The sequence below is a fragment of the Scatophagus argus genome, chromosome 23 (genome assembly GCF_020382885.2).
Source record: "Scatophagus argus isolate fScaArg1 chromosome 23, fScaArg1.pri, whole genome shotgun sequence".
Taxonomy (NCBI): Eukaryota; Metazoa; Chordata; class Actinopteri; family Scatophagidae; genus Scatophagus; species Scatophagus argus.
Genome location: NC_058515.1, coordinates 2,010,597 through 2,038,171, shown reverse-complemented (window position 1 = coordinate 2,038,171; position 27,575 = coordinate 2,010,597). Strand labels below are relative to the sequence as shown.

Sequence of the window (27,575 nt, the reverse complement as noted above, 5' to 3'; positions counted from 1 at the left end):
AAGAAAAATAGAATTTCCCTTCGGGAATAAACAAAGGAATTCTGATTCTGAATACACAGAATTGATCCACAACTTTGTGGACTGGTGCCAGCGGAACTGCCTCCACATCAGCACCAGGAAAGCAAAGGAACAGGTGGCGGATTTTCGCAGTCGTGGCCCGGTGAGCATCCAGGGAATAGACATTAATATAGACCAGAGCTATCGGGTTGGGCCATTATCAGGCTGATTTTAGCATTCTTGATATCGCATTGATGACAACCTAAATTCATGGCAAGAAAATCATCCAAATGGTAAATTCCATTAGGATTTATTTTGAATTTGGCGAGCATACACAATGCAGAGTCCAAATTTCAGTCGTGACCATGGGAAACCAGCGTGACAACTGACAAGACAAAAATAAATTTGCCTTGAAAAACACTGGAAATGGCAAACATGGATGCCGTCAACATTCACTGATGGCTGAGTGACAGGGTGTGTTTGAAATTGGTAAGAAAATCAAACAAAAGCTGTCACAATACTGCTTTATCATGTGACACAGCAAGTGTCACTCAAACACTCCTGATCCACAGGGGAGGATTCAGAATTTACACCAGGCAGTAGACTTAGCAATGTCCTGTCCACGTGTGTGTGATTTCATCTGTGTATGAAGGGCGACAAGAATATTGACTCTGTGTGTGTAGAGCGTGGTGAGGCTGTGCCAGTGGGATTAACAGAAACAAAAGATTGTGTTGGTGGTGAGGGACAGCAAATGAGTCCTGCTATAGCACCAAACTAACTGGATTAACCCAACCACTGTTGGCTAGACTGTCTGTCATTAAGGCTGCATGGCATGACTCCAAACACACAGATGGACCGAGAGGGGAGGAGGAGAGAGGCAAAATAAAAAAAACATAGAGAAAGAGCAGAGAGGGCTGTTGAAAAACAGGAAGATTGAGATGATGAAGCTGTTGTTGTGAGGCAGACGGATTAATCAAAAGATTAATGGGGAAGAATGATTCGGCCAACATGAAAAAATAAACGTGTCATCACAACTGCAACCACATCTGGACCAATCATTCACAAATACATCAGAGGGTTTAAGCATGTTGTTATGATTTCCTTTGGCCTGTCAGTGTAATTTTTCTTTGGCATATTCATCAAGTTTTGAGCTTCTTAGTATGTATGTTAGGTACAAAGCCCAACACTTAAAGGATGAAAATGGCAAATGGCAGTAATAAACACCATTATGGACAAAATGAAGGACAAAAAAGCAAAAACAAACACAATTACAATATATATGTGCATGAAACTCGATGGGGGTTAGGGTTAAGGTTACAACCTGGTAACTAAAGACTACAATTGAGGTTAGGGTTGTGGGGGTATTGCCAACATTGCCTCAAAAGGACAAAAACACACAAAAGCACAATATTTTCAATATTTTAACATTTAACCAAAAATACAGTCTTATGCATGGTCTGAATGGCCACAATCAAACACGAGGTGAAAAGTGGGGTATAGAGAGATAGTATTTTAAGTACAAATAGGGATAAATGTATCACATGTTGGTCCAGCCTCTTCTCAAAGCTAGTCATTTTATTGCATGCATGAAAACTGACAGTATTTGAATATTTTTTAAAGAATAACATTGCAGTAGTGCCAAATGATGAGATGCATTATTGCACAAGTTTCAGCAAAAAACTGATAAAAACAAAAGTGGATGCATACTTTCCCCCAGGAGGATTAGGATAATGAATGACACATTCAATATCCACATATAAAGCACTCACCTTAGATTTTAAATCAAAACTCAGGGGGAAATTAAAGGGGGAAACACATATACATACACTCTATACCCACCATGGTTGTTTATCTTTGCACCTGAGCTCTCATCCCCAGGCCAACAAGAAGAGCCTTACAAATGTAGTGATTACATTCACCCCTGATGACACACACAGCTAAAAAGCAACTAAAGCAGAAGCGTCGCAGACAAAAGCCAGAAGTTTCTGATTCAGCACAAAACGCTGCAAATAACAGCAGAAAATGAAAAGCTACACACTTGGGACCAAGGTACTATCAAAACAAAACAAAACAAAATGGCCCTTTAAAAGCCTCCAGCCATAGCCGTGTGTGTGTGTGTGTGTGTGTGTGTGTGTGTGTGTGTGTGTATGGACATTACTACAGAAGTCAGAGCCACAATGTGAAAATCTTTTGATGCAGGGCGGGCGGTGGGGTTCCTGTCTTCATACTTGCAGTCAGTAATGAGGCTGAGGTCAAACACTACAAACTACTAGCACATTCAGAGTCTGCTCTGAGGCTTACTTGGTGCGAGTCGTTACATCATGTAGCTCCACAACACGGAGGGCTGCTGAGTATTAACCTATTTATTACTCTTTACTCTCTGCTCCTGACTGTTTTCATTTGTATTACTCAGGAGCGTTGGGTAACACCACTTTTAAAAGCAACTTGTTACATTACAGTAGTTACCTTCTGAGAAAAGTAATTTGTTAGATTTGTGTAATCAAAAAAGGAAAATCCCTTTGGCGATTTAGTTTCAGCTGGGAGAGGTGTCTCAGTGCCGATTGTGACTTTCATACGTAGTATAAATACTGCATAATCAGGGGTGCACATAACTTTTTTAGTGAGTTACTCAGGTGAGTACCAGGAGATGGTGTTCTTTTCTTTTTTGGTACTCACTTCTGATTTCGTCGCACATGCGTACCAGTTATGCACACCCCTGTGTATAATCTTACTCCTGCTTTCCTTATTAAAGATAAAAATTCCACCACACACCTTTTGAAATCAATTTTCTCTCTTTCACTGAGCTTAGGTGCCTTTTAAAAGGTCCTACAAACACACTTCTGCCTTAGTATGACTTTCATTTATTCCAAAAATTACCAACTTGAAAACTTGCTTAAAAAAAATCCTAAATTCATACCCTGCATGGAACCAGCATAAATTATTAAAATAAATTAACTATGAAAATAGAAATAAATAAATAATTACTTAGCTCCAAAAACCTACAAGTGATGTATATATTTGTTCATTTGCCCATCCCCAGGGAGCCTACCTGAAAGGTGGCACCTACGCAACATTTTGGCTGCTAATGATCTGGGACCTGGGCAGAAGCATGTAGGCACATCCTACCTTAGCTCCTCTGAAAACTATAGAGCACAGGTTTGGAAAGCCAAAGGTATATCAAATTAATTAACTAAATAATTTATTACTTAAATATTTTCTTATGCCCTCAGAGCTTCCTAAAATCCACCTTTTAGTGAAGAACGGATAATGAGCATGTCTTAGATGCAAAATTGTCTGTGGCAAGTAAAACTTCTCTTCGACGCAAACTCTACTGAAGTACCAAACCCTACCAAGTGGGAAATAGGAGATTTTTTTTCCCCCTTCTGGTCTTCTACTCTGAGACATCCTGGGATATTATTCTACAGCACTGCAGCTATAAGAGCTTCCACTTTTGTGGGATGGCTTTCCACAAAAGTTTTGGAGGGTTTCTGTGGGAATTTTAGCACATTCATGCAGTAAAGCATTTGTGAGGTCAGGCACTGATGTTGGACCCTGCGCACAATTTCCATTCCAGTTCACCCCAAGGATATTCGATGAGTTTGGAGGTCAGGGCTTTGTGTGGGCCAGTCAAGTTCTTCCACACCAAACTCATCCATTCATGTCTTTAAGGATCTTGCTTTGTGTATTGGGGCATAGTCATGCTGGAAAAGAAAATGGCTTTCCCCAAATTGTTATCGCAAAGTTGGAAGTCACTGAGGCCAAAAAGGGGAGGAGCTATTGGACTTTTGCCTGTGGAGGTGGTATTATCTGAAAGGATAAGCTGGAACTAGCCTCTCAGCATGCTAACTTCAGAAGATATCAACTAAAATTTTAGCTATATCTTTGCACATTTAAGGTATGTATTTAATGTAAGATATTGCACCTTTTATGTTTTAAGGTAGAACAAGCTGCAACATATTTTGCCAAGAAGCAACTATTAAAAACTAGCATTTGTAATAGGCTGGATTAGATATTATTCAAACCACTTTACATATGCTTTGAAATAAAATCACGCCACTTATTTAATTAATGTTTCCAATAACTACAAAGTATGGAAAGCTATTTAGTGTGAAAACATCCCACGTTGAGGTCTACCACAGGGTACATGCTCTCCTCTTCCGTCCTCATCCATCCATAACCTTACTCCCTTCTATCTATTCTTCCACCAGCTATATCACACGAGAATTATTTCCATTATTGCCAGTTGAATCAAGCACACCATTATTCAGTGGTTCAAATAAAGTTTTTTTTTTCCTGCTATAATTGCTTTTGTTATAAACTGGATCTTTTTAATTTGTTTAATTCTGACACATGACAGTCAGACTCCATTCAAAATGTTCAATTTACAGTGCACTCACTTGTCTGATCACAAATTCGTAATAATAAATGATATATCTGACTTCTTTTTGCTATTAACGTCTCTATATACTGTAAAGATAAATATACCATATACCAAATCCACACAGAGAACTCAATGTTTTACAGGAATGTTGGAGGTCGTCCAGTAATTCTTTCCATCATGTAGCAAATACAAGATTAGCGAGAAGATTTAGTGAGGATGATGAAGAGAAAAAGAGAACAGGATTTTATGACTTTATATTCTTCCTCTTAATGCCGTCAAGTCATCTTGATTCCTATATTCTCTGATGTTTTGATTTATTTCTTACCAACAACAACATCTCAGCATGATAGATGGAAGAAAGCCTTTACTGTCATTGTATTATGCAAAAATACAACGAAATTGAGTTCTACTCCATACGATGCACACAAAGACCCCCATACACACATACCAGCATTTCCCTCATAACAAACCAAATCAAACAAACCAACAAATAAGGTCTCACACTGACCATAATATGGTATGATTCATTGGATGGGGATGTGTTAATACTGTAAATGTAATAAGATTTACAGTGTGGGTGTATTTTTGGATGACATGTATGGGAGATTAATAAACACCTGCACACACTGTCTTTACTTTGAAAGGCAAAGGTTAGACAATATGCTTTTTAATAAGCTGGACGAAGGCCACCTGTGACATGCTGCTCTTTGAAGTCTTTCCTTTGGGTGAAGCCCCAGCCATTTGCACACACACTGTGCTGTAACCTGGTAACCTTTCCTTTCTAATTACTTTGGATGTCTCTCTGTATACATCCCCAGTTTTACCCTTAGGGTCCAGTGTGGTTCCTCAGGTAATGAGGCCTGGACAACGGAAATGAAGCAATCAACAAAACAAAATGTGCCTTTCATAAAATCGATTTTGTAATGTTTTCTCCTATTCAGTTCTGCATAGAATTTCTACAGATGCTGTTGAATGCGTGAAACAGCAGGAAAACACACACAAACAAGAGAAATGAAAGAAATTGGGGTCAATAGCACCTCTCATGCCAACTCAAGCCAGAGGCTTGAGCTCATGCCAGAGGCTTGAGAGGAAGCTAAATTGTCTTTATAAAATACAACCTTCAAATATTGAAATCCAAATGACTCCTAATGGCTCTTCTGCAGGTGTTTCATTGTCTTAATGGTTATTGCTCCTGCTGAGCACATCAACACCTTGCATTGTAGTCTCATGGAAGTCACCAGTGTATGAATGTGTATATGAATGGGTGAATGATGGCTGGTGCTGTAAAGCACTTTGAGTGGTCTGTAGACTAAAGAAGCGCTATACAGACACAGCCCAATTCATGTAAGCTAAATTAGAGCCAATATCCATATCAGTTTGATGCATTCCAGATTAAAAGTTTCAACTTTCAACATTGCTCTTCATAAACAGTCTTTGTCATGGAAATGAAAAGTTGAATTCATAAGAAGTCAGAGGTTTCACAGATGCAACCTTTCTTGGTCAGGTATGACTACTAGATAAAAGAAGCAAAAAAATGTAAAACTGACTACCGGAATTGCACCTAATATTTTTATTTTTGCTTAGTCTTTACTTATGCTTACATATTTTTATTTACACTTTCTAAATGTTACAAGCAGCAGATACTAAGGCAACAGATAAGAAATTCTTCCCTGACAAGACAAAAATGGTGAAGCAGGGAAAGAGGACTGCTCTTCAAAGAATCCTCCAAGATAATGCTATTTTTATTAAAACATAGTCAATAATATTATATTTTTCCTCTTCATCGCTGTATTTCCTATGGTCTTCCGTGTTGGTGTGGTGGACTTTTGAGTCTGCATGTTCTCCCTGTGTCTGCATGGATTTTCTCCAGGTACTCCACCTTCCTCCCACTGTCCCAAAAACATGCCCATTAGGTTTAGTGGCTACTCTGCACACCCCCAAGGTGTGAGTGTGTGAGCGTGTGTGGTTGTCTGTCTTTGTGTGTCAGCCCTGTGATTGACTGGCAACCTGTCCGGGGTGTACCCCGCCTCTCGCCCATTGTCAGCTAGGATAAGCTCCGCACCTCCACGACCCTGCATGGATAAAGTGGTATCGAAAATGGATGGATGCATGGATGGATGTTCTTCTGTGTCTTTCTAAATGTTGACAATTTAGACATCCATTTCATCGATGCACAATGTCAGATAGTGCATGATATCATAACATATACTTACATTTGCCAGTGATGCTACAGCCTATGTACACATGAAGTCTTTTAGTTGGACTATTTACAGCAGAAACACCTTTTCACTTTAATGTATGAAGGTTGAAGGTTTTTTTTTTCTTCAAGATCTTTATGAGTTAGCTTTTTAAAAAGGCATTTAAGTGCACAATCTTTCAGAGCTGCAAATTACAACACAATCAACACTGGACTGGAAGAAGAACTTCTCCTGGGAACTCTCTGGAAAGTAAAACCATGCCAATGCCTCTGTGACTGCAGCTCTGTGACCTCTTGCCCAGGCCAAAACCCTCTGACTTGCCCAAAATCCTTGCCTCAGCTGAACCAGAGAAGCTGCATCGATCCACGGGCCAGCCCAGAGTCCCCAGGCATAATTAATGGATAGCTCCATTCATCAATAAATAATCCCTGACCATCCATAACTGTGAGACGGGAGACACCTGCCTAGTGTCAGACTTAGTACTCCCACTTCAGCACAGAACTGGCATTCAAACCTGCCACTGCACGTCTGACACACAGCAAATGAAGGGGTTTGGCACTTTATCAGGAAAACTGTCACTTTGAACTGTTGATCTTAATTAGAAATATCTTAATAACTTTAATTTAAATAACTAAAAAAGATCCAGCTTCAAGGAAATGTATAAAAGATTGGGTAATAGAAACTTTGTACTTGTCTCAAGTTATGAAAATGAGACACTTTAATATACTGTAAGCACTTCATTGGTTGAAAAGAGAAAAATGGTCATTCATAGTGCAGAAACATGAGTCATGACTAAGTCACATGTCATCAGACATTCCACTGCCTAAAAAAAAAAAAAAAAAAAAAAAGATGTCTTCATGCCACACAAGATGTCTTGTGTACCTTAACAGCCACAATATCCTCAAAAGTAACGTAATACCTTGTCTACTTAAATTCAGATGTGGACCTTCAAATGAAACATGCAGATTTCTAGCCTTTCCTAAACCCTTCTGTAAACTGTAGTGTGGGAGATTCCACAGTCCTTGGATTTCTCAGCATAGTAAAAATGTATGCATTTGGCTGACTTTTGGGCTAGTGAAGCACTTAATGAGGTATTCCTGTAAAAATGCCATGCCTCAAGTTTGATGACAGATGACATCTGTTATGACTGCAGGAGTCTGCGCAAGCAAGAGTAATTGAAGTTATTTCCTGATAAGAGCGCACATCGACTTCATCATCCACTAATTGAAATTAAATGCCCATTAAGCTCATGTTGTTTCTTAGAACCCTCAATGTTTTGATCTTCTATCTGAAAGATGAGAACAACACATTTTAAAAAACCTGGATCACATAGCAAGACAGAGTCATAGCTGCCCAGAGAATAACCACACCCTGACCTTTTACCAAAGAGGGGCGTTGTTCTGCTCAAATCCAATATTGATGATTAATAGACAGTTCATGAAAAAATAAATCAGATAGGGACATATTATGCTCAAGTGCTGCTCCTTGTTGTGAAATGTGGCAAAATAAATTGAATTATCACTTTCCAGATAAAAACCCCATTCTGACATCAAAGAATATGTTGCCAGAACAGAGGTGTCACCTCAGATGTTTACAGCTAAAGGTTTTCTTTTTAGCAACAAGGCTCTTGGACATCATGGCAATGTCTGGGGGTCATCCTCACAGACCATCTGCATAGCTGTTTGCTGTCCAAAACACACAGAGGCAGCATGGAAGGGTCAAACGCACACACACACACACAAAATAGAACAGAATGCTCAGATATTTGCCCATTGCTACACTGATTTTCATAATAACATGCAACATGACTGTTTGGGCTACACCACACATAAATGTAATATCTAGGAGACAGAGCACGCATGGATTGCATACGCATTTCCTCGCTTACCTACAGAAAAACAGCTGATGGTTTAAGAAATCAGCCTTAATCTCAATCCTGACTATAACCTAAACCTAATCCTATTTCTCGCTGTAACCCTTGCCTCAGCATTAAAATCGCCAAGCCTCAAAATTTGGATGAAATCCACAATATGAACACATAAAATGAACAGTAAATTCAGATTTCAAGCTTGAATCTTTTGTACCATGTTGAGTCACAGTGTGAACAGTCATTAGAGAGCTAGACACACTGGGTACTTCCTCATTATCCTGAGAGTTATTTCCAGACAAATCAGACCAGACAGCAGAGAAGTAACCCAGCAATTGTGTAACACTGGTCGATAGAAGTCCTCACATTTGAATTGACTTTCTCTGTGTATACCACCAATGACTAAGATCTAGTCATTTACACGCATCGTGTTATCTTGTTACATTTAAAGATTTAAATGTAACAAGATTAGAAGTCCAAACCAATTCGTAGAGCTTTGCCAGTTGTGGAAATATGGAAAAACGGAAAAATCTAAAGACGATCCTACAGAAAAAGCATGGAAATCAAACTGAGCTTCTGAGACCTCACAAGACAACTGATAGCTTCTGCTGTTTGTTCAAATGCTGAAAATGAACTCGTTTACACTTTCCTGACCAGCAACCAGTTGTGATCAGATGAATAATTACTATTTGACAGAAGTAAAGGGTGATGGTACATATACTGTATATATATAGTATCTTCTGAAGGATGTCATGACAGCTGGTTGGGCACACAATTTCATGATAGATACTGCTGTTCACAGATTATGAAATGGGGTTGAAAACTAACAAGTCTGACAAATCACTGGTTAGTTACTTAAACTCAGCTATGCCTTAATAATAGAGATGTTGCTTTAAGTTTTGTTTCAATCAGTAGGTATTCACAAAAATCGACCGACTCTGACTCCTGGATTGTGTAGACCAGAAAGGAAATCTTGGTGGAAAGGAAGTGCCTGGCAAAGACTATCAGATGTATTTTTGTGTTGTATATGGGATGTGTGACAAGATTTTTTTGAAGCTCTCATGAAGAGGATCACAGTTGTACCATGTTTTGTGAAAGGGTTGAGGTAGTTTGAAAATTTGCCCATCCTGGTGGAAGGATGATTTAAGCAGCTATGAGTCATGAGACATTTATAGGTCTGTATCTGAGAGTGGCTCCACAAACATTCCTATTAGGACTGATGCTGTTCATTATTCTGTGACCAGATATTATTTCAGAATTCTTCAAAAACGGTAGGTGGTAATTACAGCTCTATGACAGGACGCAAACTCTTGTCTTCCCCGTGAAAGTCATGTGACACTCATAGCAGCAACATAAAGAGCAATCTAGTTTCTGCACTTGCACTGAAAACAAGCACTAGAAACAGAATGTGAGAAAATAGAATATGGACACAATGGCTAGAGATATTAGCTGGGAAAAAGTTTACAGTTTACAGAAACTCAGGCATCAGATTAGTATCAAACAAACAAAACCCGGCCCTGCAGTTCATTCATTTACATTCATTCATTACACCACTATATACATATCAAATAAGTATTTTGTGATGCTGATTGGACCACATTACATCATCACTGAAAGGCAAGCATAAAGCAAATCTAATGTTCATTTTTCTTTTCTTTTTTTTTCCCCCCATTGTGGTTCAGCTTAAAAGCCATTAAAAAAGACGAGAAGGACTATAAATCCAAATGAGAACCACTGAGTCACGGAAAAAAAAAAAAATAAATAAATGAAAAAAAACAGGGGATGAAAATCGCTGAACTCTGTATTCAATGAAACAAAACACCAATCTGACTATTTTAAAACGTCCTTGTCCTGCAGGACAGAAAGCCACGACTGACACCTTCCTGCGCTCATCATAAAGTGAAACCTGTATCTTCATCACTGCCACAGTCTTCCTCACCTTGAAAGAAGCTATACAATGAACAAGCATAAGCTGCATGGGTACAGTAGGGCTGTGTTTCAAACCCCCCGTTTGGATCAGTGTCGGGGGCAGCGTTTTAATTGAGGCAGTGGAAGATTAAAGTGCTTAAGGCTTTCACGAAAGAGCCAACAACACACAGTATTAAACTATGGCTTTCTACCAGCTGAAAGAGTGCACCAGCAGACATAAGCAAAGCACCTTACTTTGACTCAGCTGAGCTGCACACAGCAAAGATCAGCGCCTGTAGGTCACCAAAGGGGTGTGTATTTGTAACATGCGTGTTTGTGTTTCCATGTGCCTATCTAAGCATGGGGCAGGGAGCATATCAATAATTCATCCATTGATTCTGAATAACCCCACCCCCCTGCCAAATGCTTCGCCTCTGCTTCCACCAACAATAAACTTGTGTAGATTCAGCACACCTGCCTTCTGCTGCGCCTTTCCTTCTCACTCTCTCTTCCTGGAATAGAAAAATGTGAAGGCACGGGTATAGCATGGCAGCAGTGACATCTTTTTTTGTCTTAAAGCATTTGTTATCACTACTCATTCTATGTTATTACAATGGGTGACTGTTGCAGGTACTGAGCAAAATGCAGTTTAAATCTGAGTGGTATAAAGTGGAGAAGGGAGTGAAGCTGCTGTATCAAGATACATTATTACATATAAAGTAATAATGTATCTTGAGGTCCACTTAATTATTTTTCTTTTGGAGCTTTGAGCTGTTTGTGATTGCGATGAAGGTTGAAAGCTCTGAAAACACTAAGAAATCAATCTTTATCCCCTTTCCACGGTCAAGAAGAAACGTCTGCACTCAAATCACACATGAAAGTTTACTTTCAAAACTAAAACTTGAGTCTACATGAATTATTTAACACTAAAATGCAATAATGATATAACAAGTTAACAAGAAGATCAGGGGCATCAGGAGCAAAACTGTTGTAGAATTGATCCAAAAATCGAGTCTGAAAAAAGAATACATCAAAACAAAGTTGTGCAGCTTGAATTTCCCTCTGCTGCTAACAAAGCAGCGACAGAACTTTCAACATGCTTTGATAAAAGATGCAATCAGCCTTCCACTTGTTCTTGTTATCTTTAGGTTGAATAAATCTACATTTCAAAATCTTTATCAATCATCTTCAAAATTCTGGAGGCCCCATTGTTTGTTTGGGGAATTTACCAAGGAAGTTTCCATAGCTCCCTAAGTGCTAGAAATGCTTAGCAGAAAACAAGACAAATTCTGTCCCCAATAACTCCACACTATGAATTTGTCTATTGATTACAATGGCAGAAAAGGAGGGAAAAATTGAGTGCGACACACAATGATTGAACTTTGAAGCCTTCTGGTAAACGTATGCATATTGTTGTTGTTTTTTTGTTTTTAAACGTTACCTGATGCTTGTGATTTGTTGGCTAGTATCTTCAGGGTCTCATGCAATTTTCAGCACTCTGTGTGCACATTAAAGAAGCAGACACGCCCTAAAGCAGCAGCAGATTCTGATCTGTGAATGGCGGCATGGCTAAATGCTAATTGCTGTGGTGTTTTGGTTTCCATTATTTTGTCCTAGGCTTTAGGTGTAAGTGGCTGTTACTGCTGTGTTCATCTATGACAGACGTGGTAAAGGGAGCCACGCCATCAGGCCCTTGTCATTTTAAAATCCTTGCACCCTTTGTAAACAATGCGGGCAAAATACAGAGAAGCAACATGAACGACAAGGTTGTTTCAAAACCAACATGGTCAAATGCGCAGGACAGCAGACCCCTACGCTGCCGTTTTTGGCTAAAGAAAAGATTCTGCCATGAAATCAGCTGAACCGCTCTCCTTCAGCAAGCCTCATAACACACACAAAGTCCGTCAAAATGCAATAAGGTTGGATTCTGTGCTTCTGCGCCCTTCTAGCCTGAGGGAAAAAGACTGATCTGTCATGTATAAGAGAAATGCAGTCAGACAGTGAGGAAAAAAAAAATCAGCACAGGCAGAAATCAAAACACAGACTTGAGGCCACATCAGTGCCAATTTGGATACATTTTATAACATAGCTGTAAAACAAGCTGACGTATGCCGGTCAACATTCACAGATATGACCAGCAGTCCAGTGTAGCAGCAGTGTCAAGAGGTCAACCTTTCTATATACTGGATCTGTGAATCACAATGAGCTGAGCTGAGTGGATGCCTGGACATACAAAAAAAATGGAACCATAAAAATGAGGTAGTTTGGCAGGCAGTCGTCTGCTTGTTTTGGTATTTTAGTGATATTTAATCACATTTGAAACAATACAGTTCTGAAATAGAATCTTTCTTCTTTCTGTAGTTGTAACAAATGTGAAGAATGTTTGGTGAAGATTTTTTTTTTGGTTTTTGTTTTTCAGTGTGTTATAAGCAAATATACTAACTAAACCATGAACTACTACTACTCAGTATTGGTATTTAAGACTTTAAAAAGCCAGCGACTACATATAGGCTAATTTTAATGTGATGACTAAGGCGCTTTCTGAGCAAGAAATTTTACAGTTTACAGAAATAAACTTGACAGTGCTCTCTGGTGGACAAAATATGTAATGGATTACATTGGATAGCACAGTATGAGATTTAATTATATATCAGTGAGTGGGCTAACATTGTCCAGTAGGCTGCAGCAATGTTTGGACGGGCTGCATATTTAATAATTAACTGTTGGAAGTGAAATTATGGGGAAAATGAACTGACTACATCAACAGATAATTAATCTTGATGATTTTTAAAGCAAAAACACCCCAAATTCAAAGGTTACCGTTTTTCCCTTTCCACTATTTTTTGGTGTTTTTGAGCAATTTAAAGATTTCACTATTGGTTTCACTATTCACTGTTTTGTAGACCAAGTGATTCACCAAACATACAATAATTAAGCCCTAAATAGAATATCCCTCAATATTACAATGGACATCGTTGTATATGTATCATGTAATAATGATATAATGATTATATCATATGATTATAATGATTATACAAATAATAATTTAACTTTTGCATTAAATTTGTGCAGACAGTGACATCTCATAATATTCCTTAATTTCTATGTCATGAAAATCTGTGCGTTCATGAAAAGCTGACGGGGAAATGGGCGTGTGCACGCTCTTCACAGTGGTTGCAGAATTAAAACGATAACAGGAAATAATCGGTTGTGCATGTTAAAAAGACCTTCTGCACTGAGGTTGATAGGGTAACAAAAAAATAAATAATAAATAAATCTCCTGAGAGCTAATATCTGTGTGTAACGTCGCCCACAACAACAGGCACACAAAGAGCAAGCAGAAGCAGGGACCCACCCTGCCAGCATGTGAGAGGAGCCTCCTCCTACTACTCACAACAACAATAACACACTGACATACAGAAAATAAGAAAGAGAAGGAAATGGATATGAGCGAGCGTGAAGGAGTAATCAATCAAAGGAAAAAAAAAAAAAAAAAAAGTGTATTCAGAAAATATGGAAAGCTCCTGCTGGGATATGGCTTTATTCCCGGGGTGAAGATGGACAGAAAAATCACATCAGTGTAAGCAGGAATTAAAGTTTAAAAGAACATAAACATCCCTCGCTGGCACAACAAAAAAAATACCTCCGGCCAAAAAAAAAAAAATCTCAATCTCAAACACACATATCACTATTCTCCATCTGCACTACACCCAGACACCCTACTACACCCTGCTCTCTTACTGGGAGCAGGCGGGCAGGGTTCCTCCCTCCCCAGATCCAGCTCCCTCACTCTCTCTGTACCATGTGGCTTCTCCATCTATTCATTTACCTTCTTGGGTCTTTTTCTCCTCTGTCCCAGCCCATTGAGGCGATCGTTAGGGTCCAGCCTGTAGTGGGAATGGCTGTCCTCACTCATTCTGTCCCAAAGCTACCACTTCTCACTCGTTTATTCCTCCCTTTTTTGTTTCTTCTCTCTATCCGCTCGTCTTGTCTCTATAAACCCTCCACGGTGCGATCTCTGGTCCGTACTCTCAGGCTGTGTGGAGCACAGAGCCAGGCTGGGAGGGGGTGGGGAGGGGAGGTGAGGAAGGAGGGTGCACAATGGTGTTGCTATGGCAGCAGCTGCCACCAGTGTTTATCTTAGAAACCTTGCTGGCAAACCAAAATAGTCACCACATGTGCATGAACACACACACACACACACACACACACACACACAGTAGCTGCTGGTGCTCTTGCACATTTTTTAATTGTTATTCTGTTTATAAGAAGCTGTAAAAGCCAACAGCATAGATGAAAGGAGAAGCTGATTTGAAATCATCAACACGATTAAAGAATCAAGCTCAAATAATAATAAGGTCACCGTTTTGAACTTTCATAATAACATAAAAATTAAAATATAAATTATGAAGCTAATTTTTTTTTGTCTTTGCATCATTGCAAACTGAACAAAACATTGCTGAATGTCTTCTTATTTTATTGTCTTATTTCAGTGTTTTATTGTTAGGTTCGTTAAATAAGTGCAATAATAATAAACTCTTTACTCGACAGATATTCTCCAAACTGACAAACCAAGGTACTGGGAATGATTTCAAAAAACAGAGAGCAATAAAGTGGGGTCCAGAGTGCATTGAGTCTGAGACTGAGGAATCCACAAACACTGAGTCCATAAAACAGAGCTAAATCCAAACTCGGGAAACCAGGGATCTAAAACCAGAGGCAGTGCTGAACAGGGCAGGCAGGGACAGAAGGTGAACTTGAACAAGTAGACAATAATTAGTTTTATGAAGCAAGTAACAAAGCAAATCTAGAAGAGAGCCTGACAAAATACCACTTGAGCTGAGGGTATAATCTGGCGACAATGGAGAGGGAGAGCAGGTCTTACATAATCACAGGACAAGGTGAGTAGTTAGATGCTGATGGAGAACGTGTGCAGGAAAACAGACAAACCTCAGAGTGACGGGAGGGAAAGAACAGAACAGGAAACTAAGAGCACAAAACACAACAAGAAAGTAATCTTAACGGTGCCTCTCCCTTAACAGGCGCCTCCAGGCGGACAACCTGGTTTATCGGGATGGCAGTGGTGAAATCAAACTGGGTGTCCAAAATAAAGGAGCAAGGCAGCCAAGAATGTTCCTTAGGACCACAATCCACCCAATCAACCAGAAACTGGAGACCCATATCTCGCCACCTGACATCCAACAGGACATGGAGTGTAAAGGCAGGGCAATCATAAATGAGCCAGGGGTGTGGTGGGGGTTTGGAAAAAGGGCAGAGCTGGCTGGAGGAAAATGGCTTTAAATGTGAGTAAGGCAGGAAGACCGAGTTTAACAACAGAGGGATTAATAATTTTGGCTATGGGAAACTGGCCAATGAAACAAGGTGAAAGCTTTTTGGGTTCAGTTTTAACAGGGAGATCTTTAGCCAGTAACCAAACCTTCTCACCTACTTGGTAATCTGGGACAGGTACTGCCAGATCTGCCATCTTGCAGTTGGTCTCAGTTTGCAGAAGGGCCGTCTTGGTCTCCTTCCAAATCCTGCAGCAGCAACAGAGTTGGGGTTGAAGAGCAGGAACAAACAGCTCAGTCTCTTGGGATGGGAAAAGTGGAGGCAGGTAACCCAGAGAGGCCTCAAAAAGAGTCAGACCAGTAGCAGAACTGGTCAGGGAATTGTGAGCATACTAAAGCCAGGGCAGATGTTCGCTCCAGGAAGCTGGGTGAGTGGATGCCACACAGCGAAGGGCTGACTCCAGGTCCTGGTTAGTCCTCTCAGTTTGGCCATTGGTCTGTGGGTGAAAACCAGAAGATAAACTGACCAAGGACTCCAATGAGAGGAAAACTGAGGACCTTAATCTGACGCAATGTCCAGGGGAATGCTGTGTAGGCAAAACACATGATGGACCACCAAGTCAGCAGTTGCAGAGGAAGAAGGTAGTTTAGGAAGAGGAATAAAATGCGCAGCCTTGAAAAACCTATCAACAACAGTGAGAATGACAGTGTAGTACAGTACAGGCTCCGACATACATGTGACACACGTGGTGTCTATCATGCTCCACCAGAAATGTCGGTTAAGCAGAGACAGGGTTCGCCTGGCTCCTGGATGACAAGTGAACTTGGAAGTATGAACCCACAGGAGGACCTGTGATCTTACAGAGAGAGGTACATATAATCGACCAAGAGGACCATTACCTTGGTCTGGTTCCAATCTCTGAGCTTGATGCATATCACATTTGATTTCCCAAAAAACAGCTGTTACAACCACAGTGGAGGGAAGGATGGGTTCATGGCTGGAGTCTCTTTCTTCTGCATCTGTGAACCGTCTGGAGAGGGCGTCGGGCTTGATGTTTTAAGCACCTGGTCTTTTGGTCAGAGTCAAGTTAAAGCGACTAAAGAACCTAGCCTGCCACAAATTCAACTGCCTAGCTGTTCCCTCCAGCCAGTACCTCCACTCCTCCAAAGCTAATTTAACAGCCAGCCAGTTCCTTTCTAAAGGAGTCAGACAGCAAGAAAAGAAGGCACAGGGATGGAGTCTCTGCATCCACCTCAACCAGGAAAACAGTGTCTTCCGATGATCAAAAACCTGGTCAGTATCTGCTGACCAAGAAAAGGCTCCCTTAGTTGAGGTAAACTTAGTCAGAGGCACGACCATAGCAAAAATCTTTGTAACTGTTCACGGATCTCTGGCTTGGGCCAACTGTTAACAGCCCTTACCTTTTCAGGTTCAGCCTGAACTTGGTTGTCAGCAATAATGTACTCCAGGAAACTCACCCAGCTGACATGGAATTCGTACTTCTCTGCCCTGAGAGAAGTTTGAGTAATCCTGATATTTATGGGGGGTACATTGACTAAACAATGAATAGTTTGATGGAAAAAAAAGAAATGATAATGAAATTTCCATTAGATCCAGCTAAAGATGTTCATCAGCAAAAAAAAAAATCTGTAGTTCCCAGTAAACGGTGCCAGACTTTAAACAACCAACCAATAGTATTTTATTTTAATGATTTGCAGAGTCTAATAACGTCACATCATGAGGTTCACCGATCAGTGTTTGATCAGGTCTGATAAACTCCCCAAAACAGCCAGTGAAGTAATTTTATTAATATTTAATGAATTTGGTGATAAAGCAGTGTTGAAATATAGTTTAAAAATCTGATACAGGCACAGGCTCCAGTTGGAGTGTCGGGATTTATCTCTTGTGGTTGTTGTTATCTCTGTCTGTGTTTTTTCCTACCTTCTTTTTCTTGAATGAGCATATCTGGTTCTACGCGGGGCGGAGTGGACCCGTTTCCTCTCATCTGCATCCATCATCCACCTTTCCCTACGGATATTTAAGGTCAGCTTTCCCTCTCCACCTCGCCAGATTATCCTGTCTGCTGCAGTTGTATTCAGTCAGACTCTCTCTTGTGTTTTGCAACCGTTGGATGTCTTTGAGACTAATCCTGTTCTCCTCTGCTCTCAGGTTCCCTGGTCTGTCTCTGCCTGCTCTGCCCTCGTCATTGGATTCCTGTTTTGGAGTTTTCTGTGTTTGATCTTGGACTGGACCTTTGGATGTTTTGTGTTTTTTGGACTGATTGCACTCATTTGTCGCCCATAACTGGATTGTTTTTCATTTGGTTTTCTACTTGTTTATGAACTAACCTTTAGTAACGACTTGTTTGAACTTTTTTGTGGGTTGTGTTCATCTGCTCATTTGGGGTTCATTTTTGTCAATCATTACATGAAGCCCTAATGAAAGATTTTCCATAAATACTATACATCATTAAACACTCATTAATGAACATTGTGTCCTGCAGACCACACTCATTCACTCACTGTGCAATTCGATCAACAGCCAGTTTACTGTTTACCGACCAGCTATTGGTCTTATTATTTATTTTGTTTATTTATTTATTTATTTATTGTTTGTTTGTTGTGCTTTTGCTCTATGAATGTTCTCAGTGGATTTTGCTTTCTTCGAATCCTGCTTGCTGCCTTGACAACGTAAATGTCTCCACTGCAGGACAAATAAAGGATCATCATATCTTATCCCTCCATCCATTTACAGGTGACAGCCTATCCCAGTTGACGAGGGCCAAGAGGCTGGGTACACCCTGGACGGACAGACGTCAATCAATCGCAGGGCTGACACACAAAGATGGACAACCACACACACACACACTCACACCTAGGGGAAATGGAGAGCAGCAAATTAACCTAATGTGCATGTTTTTGGGAGTGTGGGAGGAAGTGTGTGTGTGAAAGAAAGAGAAAGAGAGAGAGATAGATTGAGGTGAGTTAAGGTGTCTATAAGGGATAGATAGACACTGTCAGCTATGCTCTGTACGAGACAGGTACAGGACTTTACAGGCCCCCCAGATCTTAAAACAACAATCCTCCCAATGCACAACCACCCCACATCAAAAATTTGAATACATAAGAAATTAAATCTAAAATAACCAAAAAACAACAAAAAAATAATAATAATCATATGAAGTTTATGTATTTGAATTTGTCATATTTTATTCACTCAGTAACTGCTCATTTATTTAATTATTATGTGTAAAACTTTATTTTCCATAATGTTCTAAATGTTATTCCACATTCGATTTACATACAAGTTGTCAAACTCAGAAATACAGGTAGATAGATAGATAGATAGATAGATAGATAGATAGATACTTTATTGATCCCGAGGAAAATTCAATATAATAAAATAGTTGAATCTGCAAGGAGCAGGATACAATATATCGCCACTTTAATGGATCCAATAAGAAGCACCTCGTCTTTGTAATCAATGGAACTTTGGCAGCATAGTTTGTTCATTCAGTGCTTCAATTCAGAGCGATTAATACATCTTGTCAACTAGGTTACCATTAAATTTGGTCAAGTACAAGATGCCTTGAGATAAATGGAGAAATGATTTCCTACAAAGATTCTGATACATCCTCACATGTCATTTCATGCTATAGGAAGTCGAAATTGAAAATCTTGGTCAAGAACTTTTGAAACAAATGTCAAAATTTGGATTAACTTTGCATTGATTGTTCACAGTCCTCAGAGAATGATACACAATGTAAGAGCGTGTGAATGGTTGAACACAGAAAGGACACTTTGGATGGAGGGTGTTGTATTACCCCCATAGAGCAGGATGGCACCCTGAATGGCAGCCTCGGACATCAGCATATGTGTTGACTTGTGCTGTGTGTGAGAACAACCTTTGATCTAGCCCCAGCTTCTGGCCAAAGAGAGATGATACATGTTCCCTGAATGATGAACCCTTTCTATTTCGAACACTCTAATACCACCTTCACACCAATATGTCACCCCTGTAAACTGGGTATTGAATACTAATTCGTGAAATTTGTTCAGGATGCTCATGACCTCCAGAGGATCACCCGTTATTTTTGTGGATCAATATGTTTAGAAAATAACTGTTAACTGGAACGCTACACCTGCTGTTCAAAGTCGCATCCTTTCAGTCGCAATTATAAAGCCACCATGCGCATGTATGTGTTATTGGCATGAGAACTTCCCAATGCCAGAAGGCACACCTGCTGATGGTGCTGAGGAAATAACGGAGACGGAAGCAGATGAAGGAGGGAAAGAGAGAACAGAAGAGGACAAGGAAGACAGTGTGATGTGTTCATTTTGGGGCGTTCTGCCTGTGTTCATATGTCAGCTTGAATCAAATCAACTCTTCAGACCAGACCAGACCAGACCAGATCAGACCTAACAAGCTAGGAACACTGTCACAATCATCAAACACAAACAGATATATTAATCCTACACCTTATTAGACCTGCACAATCTTGCATTTCTGTGCAGAAGACTTTTAGAAGACTACATTTACATCTTATAGTAGTAAACGGTCATTGTGGAATACTTCATTCCTCTGTTAAGCACTGTCACATTGTCACACTGTAGGAAAAAGAATTTTCATCTCTTTTTTTTCAGCAGTCACTAATTACAACAAATACAAGTAACTGTAAAGACACCCAGATATAAGAATGTGAACTGCCTGAAAAAGTGTTACTTCCTGGACAGCAGTGTATCACATATGTATGACTAGTGACCTCATTCTGTATCGGAAGGAGTAACCAAAAAGTTAAAATGATTTAGTCATTACAAATGTTTCATCAAAGTTATTTTTTCTACCACCAAATCTGGCTTTTCCTAGTCTGATTGCCTGTTGGTTTATAGTAAGGACTGATCATTCAGGGTCGAATCCCATCAAAGCTTTTAGCAGAAATTACATGACACTGATGTTATCTCATGAGAACTTTTACTGTAACTCTTCACACTATAGCAATCATTTTAATTAAGCATCTATAATTCTCTTCTCAAATTTAATGTGTAGTTCGTGTACTACTGGACTTGTGCCGTAACAAAATCCTCATCTTGCACATTGCAATTAAACCACACTGTAGCATCAGCAGCATTTCTATCTGTGTTAATTTGTGTCGGTTTTGTGTTTATTGCTGTAAGCATAGCCTACAGTGTGTTTTTAGGTTGGATGCCTGAGCTCCAATGCCTTCAGGTTCCAATAATGAGCTTAAAGTACTTTCCACAGAGACAGACAAATGAAGACAACAAACCATGGAGCCAGTGAGCTTCGAACATATAAATGGCAATAAAACAAGGAAATGTCTTGTTTTAAACATCAGCAATGTGCTCAATGTATAAAAGGTGCTGTTCTTAAACAGCCTTGCCTTGGTAGTGCTAAAGTCTCTCTCTCTCTCTCTCTCTTTCATCCTCTCTGTCCTGTCTACCTCTTCTTCCCCCCCTTCACCCAGCCGACTATCAGCAGGATGGTTCTCCCTTGCAAGCCGGGTCCTGCTCAAGGTTTCTCCCTGTTAAAAGGGAGTTTTTCCTTGCCACTGTCTGCTTGCTCGGGGGTTCAGGCTCTGGGTCTCTGTATAGCATCTAGAGACAATTTTGATTGAATAAGGTGCTATATAAATAAATTGAATTGAAATAGAATTGAATTGAAAGAAACTTCTTCTGGTCATACAAAGCAAAATAAGAAGTAGGGTGATGTGAGTATTCTTCAAACATTTCATAACATCATGTCTAAAGCCAAAAGTGTTTACACCTGCTGTGGATGAGCCAATCAAAGCCATTCTGCCAGAGACCCATGCCTGACCCATATCAGTGTACAAAAAATATTTTCCTGTACTCAAAATGTCCCATTGTGGACTTCGAATGAAAACAGAAATGTAATGCCATAACTTCGAGTCAAGTGGTGTTTTATTGTCATTTCAGCTGTTTACATTAATACACTGAACAGTGAAATGAACGTTCCTCCAGGGACCAGGTGCCACACTAGCACAACAAAAGAGATTAAACACAATCCAGACTTGGATTGGATTCATAACTACATGAATCACAAGGACTATACACAGTGCACAAAGACTGGAGCCGTCGTTGATCAGCGGAGACTAGGCACTCTGCGCCCCTGTGAAGTCCACAATCATCTCTGGTTTTGGGCAGTCGTGGATCAGCGGTTAGGGTGTCGGACCCGTAACCGGTGGATCGCTGGTTCGATTCCCCGTCCCGGTGTCCATGGCTGAGGTACCCTTGAGCAAGGTACCTAACCCCCACTGCTCCCCGGGCGCTGCACGCGGTCGCCCACTGCCCCGGGTTTGCTGTGTGTGTGTGCACGTCACTTGGGTGAGTTAAATGCAGAGAACAAATTTCGTTGGAGTGAGTTCCCTCCAATGACAAAATATGTCACTTTAATCTTTAATCTTAATCTTTGCTGACATTCAAGGACTGGTTGTTGATGTTGCACCAGTCTGTAAGACATTGCACCACCTCTCTCAGCTGATTCATCATCCTTGCTGTTGAGACCAACCACGGTCATGTCATCAGCGAACTTGACGATGTGATTTGTGCTGTGCATTCCCTCAGAGTCACGAGTCAGCGGTGCGAACAGCAGAAGGCTGAGTGCGTACCCTTGTGGGGCTCCGGTACCCTTTGTGCAGTGCTGGAGATCGACACTTTCTGAGGTTGCTCAATTAGAAAGTCTAGGATCCAGTTGCAGAGGGAGGTGTTCAGGCCCAGTAGGCTCAGCTTACCAACCAGCTGCTGAGGGATGATGGTGCTGAATGCTGAGCTGAAGTCTATGAACAGCATTCAAACATAAGTGTCCTTATTGTCAAGGTGTGCGAGAGCGAGGTGGACCACAGTGGTGATGCCATCGGCTGTTAAACAGTTGAGAGGATACGCAAACTGCAGAGGGTCCAGGGAGGGGGGCAGTTGTTCCTTGATGTGTATAGCCTCTCAAAGCAATTCATGAGGGCGGGCGTTCGACAGTGTGACAGGTCAGTAGTCATTGAGACAGGACGTTGTGGACTTCCTGGGAATGGGAACGATGGTGGCTTCTTTGACGCACTTTTGACGATGGCACTGCTCAGGGAGATGTTAAAGATGTCCGTGAGAATACCCAGCTGGTCTGACTGGCCTGCACATTCCCCGAGCACTCTGCCAGGGATGTTGTCCAGTCCAGCAGCCTTCCGTGGGTTCACCCTATATAGAGTCCTCCACATGTCAGCTGTAGTGAGACGTAGCACCTGGTCGTTGAGAGGAAGGGTGGTCTTCCTTGCTGCCACATTGTTCTGTGTCTCAAACTGTAGAGACACCATAGAAGTTGTTCAGTGCATCTGGGAGGGGGCCGTCACTGTCACAGGCAGGTGTTGTCGTCCTGTAGTTGGTGATGGCTTGGATGGCCCTGCACCAAGGGCTGAATATTGATCACAGGGTGTGAAAACTTACTTGTACATGTTATATATATATATATATTTTTTTTGTCATTATGTGGTATTTTGTGTAGAATTTCATTCCATTCCAATGGAATTTCATTCCATTTCATTCCATTCTGGAATGAGACTGTAACATAAAAAAATGTGCAAAAAGCGAAGCGGTGTGAATACTTTCCAGATGCACTGTGTATCTATGTGGATGCTGACGAGCTTAAACAAGTTAAGAGTGTGTTTAGTGTGTATGCGCTTGTTCGCATGAGAACTGTGTACCCAAGCAAACTTTGTACTGAACAAGGGAATTCTCTGTTCTACCTCTATTAAATTAAAACATAAAGAAGAAACCAAGATTCTTCACTTTATGACCCAAAGAAGAAAAAGTCTTTTCAAACTGCTTCCCAGACCAACTCCGAACACACACACACACAAACACACACACACACACAAAGGCCTCAGTGACTTTGACCTGGCCTGACACTACTTCCATTAAGAGGAAAAGGCTGTTTTACAAATACACACCAAGGCAAAATGAACACCCACATTCCACAGAGCCACTGAACAACACACACACACACACACACACACAAAACCACATGCACACGCACACATGCACAAGTACTACAAAGGCTTGTATAAAGGATTCTCAGTGCAATCAAAGTGATTTAGAAGTGAATGGCTCAGAGTCCAAAGAAGTCACTTTGAGGACTGCTATTGAGGCCGTATCTGTCACACTTTAACAAGAGCTAAAGACAAATCTGCAGCAACATGCATGGAAGACAGAAGAGCAGACAGAGAGGTATCAGATTAAGTAAGATTAAGATTAAACAAATTATTTTTAAAAATATATTTAAAAAAAAAACGAAATGAAAAAAATGGTTTTTTAATATTATCATTAGTGAGCTGGTATTCAGTTTCTGTTCTGAACATTTTTGTGAAACCACATCTATTCTTATTGTGTCTAAGCTTCTGTTCCTCTCTTTGAGTAAAACTTGAGGTATTCCTCGACAACAGGGGGATTATATTTCAGGAAAGACCATGATTATGCAGTGTGTATTACTCAAAGGGCAAGTCTGGCAAATGCCCCAGGTCCTCAAACCAAAAGGAGCCCTGATAAGCTTCACAGAGCCCAGTCTCTCTAGGGTTTCCACTCATATTAGACAATTCTGCAGCTCACAATCTAAAACTAAGTCCAATACCAATAAAGAAAAATGGTGTGTGTGTGTAAGCCTGTGTGTAACATGAAAAATGCAGGAGGTTATGGGTAATATCTTTTTAGGATGGTATTATTCCTCTTATGTTGCACTTTGTGTGTGAATACACAGCATGTGTGTAAACAGTAAAAATTCCCCTTGGAAACTGTCCTGACCAACCGGTCAAGGCAGATGGCTGCCCATCTTGAGCCGGGGTCTGCTCCGAGGTTTCTGCCTTCTAAAAGGCAGTTTTTCCCCTGCGCTGTTGCCAAGTACTTGCTCAAGGGGGAATGTTGGGTTCTCTGTATTACAATTTAATTAAAGAGTTTGGTCTGGACCTGCTCTAATTGGAAAGTGTCATGAGATAACTTTTGTTGTGAATTGGCGCCATATAGATAAACTGAACTGAACTGAAACTTTGATGTTTTATTGATTTGCAACACAGGATTTTTTTTGATATATTTGTTGAAAATCTCTTAACATCCCAGCAGCAATCAATGTGTCTATGGCTGTCACAGGCCACAGTAAATTATAAAAAAGTTGATGACTGACACAGGTTCAACTTGGCAGTACATAAGATATACAATCAGCACAATTTCAAAGTGGACAACCGAGATTATTGCCACCATTTTAATTTTTGACCCCACCTGAGAGCAGATACCCCAAAAACCTATCACCTGCACACAATCAAATATTATTTGGGTTTTTACAAATATGTTGCTTTTACAAAATCTTTATATGTTCAAAGTGAATATGTAGATTGTCCCTTATGTTCCTGGTGATGGCTGGCAGGATGATATAAACACATGAACCCAGGGGCTGCTAAAAGGTCAGGTCAGCCCTGACTCTGCATGTAATCATGCTTCCAGGCAAAAGAACAGTTTTCTATGGAGTAATTTATTTTCCAGGGCTCGATATTATAATCCATAAACCATTAGGTAGGAGAAAATTTCCTTTAGGCAGATAAATTAAAAAAAATCCTTTATCAGTACCTGCAAAATAACAGGGTTCACTATTAGAAGATGAACATCAAAAATATTCCTGTTCTGCATTTTCAAACCCAACTAGCTCTTTGTACATCCACCCTTTGTTCCTCTCTGTGAGCCACGTGCCCCGTCAGCTGCCTGCCTGCCTAGTAGAGATGGAGGGGGGCCATCTGGCCAAGTGCCAAGCTTTCTGAATATTTCATGAGGGAGAGAGGTGGGGTGACTGAGGGGGGAAATGAAACGGAGGGAGATGATAGTGACAGGATAGTAAAGAAGAAGCTTTAACCTTGATTCTGACTTATTGTAGGACGAACCTGTATCTTTTGGCATTATGAGGACAAGGACACCTGATCTTTACTGTTCCCAAGGTGAACACCTGTTCATGTGCTACAGAAATATGCTTCATAATGAAATCCTCTTCATGCCTGTTGTAATTCCTTCTCCACCACCACACCGTTTGATATGAAGTAAGCAGCAGCAGTACACATATTCCTAATAAAAATGACCCCACAGTGCAAGAGAATTTTGTTTTGTTTTGTACTAAGATGGTGACCATGGTAAACATAAACATGTTTCTAGGCTGATTTTAACATTTCAACACATTCAAACCACTGGGGTTTTTAAGTACAGCATCACAGAGGTGTGAGCATGGCTAAACTCAACTCAATTTTTGCTCATCCAGTGAACAAAGAGCAATTAGCAATCATTTGGAGTCGTGTTTGTGCCCACCTGATGAATGTTAATCACTATTCCTTTAACCCTGTGATTAGTCTTAATTTACTCCTGAGAAGAGTATCTGGCTCCTCAGCTGCTAAATGCTCCTTTGTGTTTACCAGTTTGTCTGCTGTTTGGTGCTGAGCAGGTAGTGTACAGTGGGTTTATCAGAGGTCTGAGTATTGCTGCCTGAGGGTGCAGTTCTACGTAGAACTTCAATAAAGTGTTGATTTTTACTGTATGGACAGCAAATAATGCAGTTATAAACAATGTACACACCCGTTCACACTGAAAGTGAATAATACAGAAAGTAACACTATCAGCTGCAGGGTCTAATGCGGCTATTGGCAACTGCTGATGACCTGGACGGGACAGTGGCTAAAAAAGCCATGATGATGGGATTGATTTGGCTAACAGGCTGATCCATAGCGTAAAAATGTTACAGCTGATCCAGCCTCTGATTCTGTTGACCAGCCAGCTGTAACTGATGATGTGGGGTCAGATCTATTGGTCCTTCTGATGGAATACAAAGGAGACGGTGATGATAATGATGCCCACCTGTAATTCAAAAAATACAGGTTTTTGGTTAAGAAGGTTTTGCTCGTATTAGTATTCTCTGAAGTGTTTGTTTGTATTATTTTTGGTTGACGTCTGAACTAAAGCCATGCCACTGGGTAGCTCAACTTTTAAAAAATTCTGCCAACACAATCTAAGCCAATTTATCCGAGTAGTTCATCCATCCATCCATTCTCTATACCGCTTATCCATCAGGGTCGCGGGGGGGCTGGAGCCTATCCCAGCTGACTACGGGTGAGAGGCGGGGTTCACTCTGGACTGGTCGCCAGTCAATCGCAGGGCTGACACACAAAGACAGACAACCACACACTCTCACACTCACACCTAGGGGCAATTTAGAGTTAAGTTATTTAGAGTTAATTAACCTAATGTGCATGTTTTTGGTATTGTGGGAGGAAGCCGGAGTACCCGGAGAAAACCCACGCAGGCACAGGGAGAACATGCAAACTCCACATAGAAGGGCCCAGACTGGGATTCGAACCTGGAACCCTCTTGCTATGAGGCGACAGTGCTAACCACTGCACCACCATGCCGCCCCCGAGTAGTTCATCACTGATCAAAAATCAGAAAACACACGTCAACAAATCCAGCCATCTCTCAGCTCATCTCCTTTGACAAACACTCTAGAAAACACATTATATATAGTTCCATTATTTTTGAAAGTATAATGAAAAAATCCATATTACTTCATATCATATCTTAACCTGTGACCCTGAAGGATAAGTGGTATAGAAAATGGATGGATGGATGGATCTATATCTTAAAGAGTTCATAGTACCCTATTATCCTATGAGAGCTTTACATTCCCAAGATGCAGGGTTATTTGTGGTTCCTTGAGTCTTCAAAAGTAGAATGGGAACCAGAATCTTCAGTTATCAAGCTCCCTTCCTATGGAATCATCTTCCAGTTTCAGTTTGGGAGGCAGACACCCTCTCTACACGTAAGAATAGAGTTAAAACTTTTTTTTGATAAAGCTTATAGTTAGGGCCGGCCTAGGCTGGCCCCTAGTTATGCTTCTTTCC

General features: G+C 40.6%; 1 protein-coding gene across 2 annotated transcripts in view; it reads right to left on the bottom strand.

The window, feature by feature from the left end:
- Positions 1-27,575, bottom strand: part of ank2b (ankyrin 2b, neuronal) — a 157,841-nt gene that overhangs the window by 110,527 nt on the left and 19,739 nt on the right. Inside the window, exon 1 of one of the 2 annotated variants that reach the window (XM_046380270.1) lies at positions 14,181-14,418. The exons of the other annotated variant lie outside the window; for it this stretch is intronic. Within the exon in view, the coding sequence (XP_046236226.1) occupies positions 14,181-14,267 (87 nt within the window). The 5' untranslated portion in view covers positions 14,268-14,418. Of the gene's footprint in view, positions 1-14,180; positions 14,419-27,575 lie in introns of those variants that run through there. 2 annotated transcript variants of the gene reach the window in all.